At 41.7% G+C, this 4,642-nt stretch overlaps 1 protein-coding gene across 1 annotated transcript; it reads right to left on the reverse strand.

Annotated features, from left to right (window-relative positions):
* Window positions 1–387: 387 nt before the first annotated feature.
* On the reverse strand, window positions 388–4,373 carry LOC21385906 (stromal 70 kDa heat shock-related protein, chloroplastic). The gene is made up of 8 exons (XM_010097579.2): window positions 3,697–4,373; window positions 2,880–3,132; window positions 2,661–2,740; window positions 2,426–2,568; window positions 2,228–2,326; window positions 1,902–2,091; window positions 1,331–1,729; window positions 388–1,123 (listed from the first exon to the last, which is right to left on the reverse strand). Exons 1-8 carry the CDS (start codon window positions 4,243–4,245, stop codon window positions 713–715), a joined length of 2,124 nt encoding a protein of 707 aa, XP_010095881.1. The 5' UTR covers window positions 4,246–4,373; the 3' UTR covers window positions 388–712.
* Between the last annotated feature and the right edge of the window lie 269 nt (window positions 4,374–4,642).

Genomic DNA, 4,642 nt, shown 5'->3' on the forward strand with positions numbered 1-4,642 from the left:
CATAAAATCAATTATTTGATTTTTTTTTATCAAATATTTGATTTTGAGTATATTAAGCCCTTAGTATTGAAGTCCATTTCCCCGTTCTATCCACCTTATGTCTTCAATTTACAGTTTAGAAGGTTTGAATGAAATCTCACTTCCGCAATTGATTCACTATTCTCTATAAAAGGTATTATATAATTCCTTTTAGCGGCTAAAAGGAATTTTAGGAGTGCTATATAAAGCAACACAATTCAGCGGGTTTGGCGCACTTTATCCATATATAGATGATGCAGAACAAAGGAACTTTAAAAGTTATTATATTGTGATTATTCTAATCCGAGTACAAGAAATGGAAAGTTAGCCAAAGAAAAAACAAAAGAACAAGAAATAGAAATCAAGGGATAAGAAACCCGATAAATAATTTATCATGTCAAAATTCATCATATGGCTACGCAAGTCCTTGTTTAATATTTGGAACAATGTGCGTAGGCTTCAATCCGAAACCCCAACATTTTTGCTTCTTAAATTCATCCGCTATTTTCTGAATCTAAATAACATCCTTTCTCGTTTCTCCACAAACAAAAATGACTGGAAAAGTAGTCCAAAATCCAGATCCAAACTCCCCGCCAAAAAAACCACTTCTATAAACATTTACTAAACAAAGAAAAATCAAGGGGAAAAAAAAGAAAGAAAATAAATCTAAGGATCGTCCATCTACCTAGACATGTCACTTGCTGTCCGTGAAATCTGCATCAATGACATCTCCATCGGGTCCCTTGGAGGAGGACGAGGAAGATGAGTCCGAGGGTCCGGTTTCACCACCAGGGGCTGGTCCAGCACCGGGAGCAGTACCAGGCTGGTTGTAAAGGGACTGACCGAGCTGCATCACTTCCTGGTTGAGGGCCGCCATTGCATCCTTAATAGCTTGGGTAGAGCCTCCTGAAATGGCTTCCTTGAGCTCTCCAAGTTTGGCCTCAACCTTTTCTTTAACAGCACCAGGAACCTTGTCTCCCAGCTCCTTGAGCTGCTTCTCTGTCTGGTAGACAACCGAATCGGCCTGATTCTTTGTGTCAATTGCATCTCTCTTCTCTTTATCCTCCTTTGCGAACTTCTCTGCTTCCTTAACCATTCTACTCACCTGTAAATTTTCCATTTTTTTCACTTGTTAGTTGTTCCTATTATACTAGACAAAGAAAGGCCTCAATACGAGCATCAAGCCTCTAAATGAATTTCCTCAACCTAAAGGCTCGTTAGTCCTCAATACGAGCATCAAGCCTCTAAATGAATTTCCTCAACCTAAAGGCTAAGAAACATCTGTGTCCAATACGAAACACAAGCAAAATACCTCATCATTGGGCAATGTGCTGGCACCGGTGATCGTAATGTCTTGCTTCTTCCCGGTACCCTTGTCAATAGCCGTGACAGAGAGAATACCATTCGCATCGATGTCGAATTTGACCTCAATCTGAGGAACCCCACGAGGTGCAGGTGGGATACCATCCAACCGGAAGCTGCCGAGAGACTTGTTGTCCCTCACAAATTCTCTCTCACCCTGAAGAACATTAATCTCCACACTTGTCTGGCCATCAGCAGCTGTAGAGAACACCTCCGACTTTGAAGTAGGCAGGGTGGTGTTTCTTGGGATGATCTTCGTCATGACTCCACCCAGGGTTTCCAAACCCAGCGACAATGGGGTTACATCCAAGAGCACAATGTCACTGACATCTCCAGCCAACACACCAGCCTAGAATAAAAAACAGTATGAAGTTAACATCTATCACATGCAAGCAATACAAAACAATATCAATCCCCTAAAATCATCTTCAAAAGCGTTGGTTCAGTTATCCAACTGATTTTTCCACATGAAAATTTAAAAACCATGGAGTGAACTAACAAGTTATTAACCGCAAACTCACCTGAACTGCAGCACCCAAAGCAACAACTTCATCGGGATTGACTGTAACATTAGGCTCCTTCCCGGTCAGCTTCTTCACAAGCTCTTGAACAGCAGGGATACGTGTCGACCCACCAACAAGGATCACTTCATCAAGATCCTTGAAGGAGAGTTTTGCATCCCTCAAGGCATTTTCCACTGGTGTTTTAAGCCTGATTAGATAATTTCAGGTAAGAGAAATTAGACTTTAAACTAAATCCACAGTGTTTTGTTTTTCATAAACAGTGGATGCAAAGAATAGATTCAAAACATAATAATTGTCATCATAGTTCAACACAAATTAGATACCTGTCAAGGAGATCTGAGCAAAGCTCCTCAAACTTAGCCCTGGTAATGGTGGTTTCGATGTGTTTGGGGCCGTCAGCAGTGGCTGTAATGAAAGGCAAACTGCAGGAAACCAAACATTGTCAGTGGAAACCCAGAAGCTTTGTGCATGGCAGGAAAAAAAAGAATTTAAAGACAATTCCTACGGTATATTTAACATACCTAATGTTGGTTTGAGTCAAAGATGACAACTCCATTTTCGCTTTCTCAGCTGTCTCAGTTAGCCTCTGAAGAGCTTGTTTGTCCTTCAACAGGTCTATTCCTTCATCCCGTTTGAACGCGGCAGCTAGCCAATCAACAATCCTCTGTGCACATGTTGTAATAGTTAAGTATCAATGTTTATCAACTCAGATTTTCCACCAAATAGAGATCATAGCTCAGTTTTTTAAGAAAGTACCTTGTCAAAGTCATCTCCACCCAAATGTGTATCACCAGAAGTTGACAGCACTTCAAACACTCCATCACCAACCTCCAGAACTGAAATGAAGTAGAAGGTCAGTCAAATTTCTTGCCAAAGAGCAACTGTGATTTCATTGTAAACAGTGATAAGTCAAAATCTTCCGAAATAGTTAAATAAATCATGCAGTATCTATTTGAAATAAACGGTATCGCTTACCTGACACATCAAAAGTACCACCTCCAAGGTCAAAAACCAAGATTGTCTCATTGTTCTTCTTCTCAAACCCATAGGCCAATGAAGCAGCAGTGGGTTCATTTATAATACGAAGAACCTCTAAACCAGCAATACGACCAGCATCTTTTGTAGCTGTTCTTTGAGAGTCATTGAAGTATGCGGGCACGGTGACAACAGCTTTAGTCACTTTGTCATTCAAAAACTTTGAAGCATCATCCACAAGCTTTCTCAAAACCTAAATCAGAAACAAAGTTATAATGAAAAGAAATAAGAGATTGACAATACTGATGAAACAAGGTAAAACAATTAGCATTTGGCAACTGACCACTAATTGGAAAAAGATTACCAGAACAGAGAGCTGATTCTAATGAACTAAGACCAGATAACGATAATTGACAAGAAATTTGGACCCAAAAAAAAAATGCTACACGGCTAAGGCTCAGTTTGGATTTGCTTAGAGGGCCTCTAAAATCAGTTTCAAAGTTATTCTGGAAGCTAGTCTGTCAATTCAACAATGAACAATAAATGGTCCAACCGTCCAAGAATTAGAATCTCCAACGAACTAAAAAAAAAGCATAAAGCAGCAAATCACCATCAAAATTCTACATTTCGTCTTCAATTCAGCATTAGAATAATTAAGAGCGAATAATTCAATCAAAATTTCCAAAGAACTAAACCAACAAAAAAGCAACAAAATTACCATCAAAATTCAAAAGTCAATATTTTTCGTTCAATCTCAGCAGTGAAAGAACCAAACTTTAATTATCCTAAAGAGAATTAGATATATATATATATATACCTGAGCCGAAATTTCTTCGGCGGCGAACTGTTTGCCAATGGCAGGGCAATCAAGCTTGACGTTGCCATTCTCGTCCCTAACAACTCTGTAGGAGACCTGCTTGGACTCCTCGTCGACCTCCGACATCTTCCTTCCGATGAACCTCTTGACGGAGAAGAAGGTGTTCTCGGGGTTAACGACGGCCTGTCTCTTGGCGATCTGACCGACAAGTCTGTCCCCGTTCTTTGTGTAAGCCACCACCGACGGCGTCGTCCTCTGTCCCTCGGCGTTGGTGACTATCGTCGGCTTGCCGCCCTCCATAGCCCCGACCGCCGAGTTCGTCGTCCCCAAATCGATCCCCACAACCTTCTCGCTCACCACCCGAAGGGGTCCCACTCTCCTGATGCCGTTGGTCCCCGTCCTCAGGAACGCCGAGCAAGGAAACGACGCCGTACTCCCAAGCCTCTGACCAAGGAAGACCGTCCTAGGGTTTCTGAAATTGTGCTTCCTGAAGGAAGAAGAGCCTGGTGCTACGCCGAGCACGTTTATCTGAGCTGTGGAGGAAGCCATTGGAAATGATTATTGAAGAATTGGAACTGGCAAAACCCTAACCCTAATTTGGAGAAGCCGAAGAAGAAGAAGTTTTGAGTTGTTTGGTGTGTGGTGAAAGAGTACTGAAGGGGATAAGAGGAGGAAGGTGGGAGAGAAAATAATAAAAGGGTTTTTGGGGAGACGCAGACAGAGAGAGATAGAGAGAGAGAGGGTTAGGTGAAGCCACGTGTACAGATTCTGGAACAATTGCTAGTTCGATTATTTTGATGATGATCATGAGGGCCAATCACTGCCGTCCAATTTGATGACTCGTTTTGCAATGGCGGGTGGTGGAAAGTTCGAGGTGGTTCGGTTCTCTTGAATGGGCTGAAAGAGATAGAGAAGGCTGGAATGGTTTAGAAGCTTGTGAATGTGG

The sequence above is a fragment of the Morus notabilis genome, unplaced genomic scaffold (assembly GCF_000414095.1).
Source record: "Morus notabilis unplaced genomic scaffold, ASM41409v2 Scaffold2020, whole genome shotgun sequence".
Classification (NCBI taxonomy): domain Eukaryota; kingdom Viridiplantae; phylum Streptophyta; class Magnoliopsida; order Rosales; family Moraceae; genus Morus; species Morus notabilis.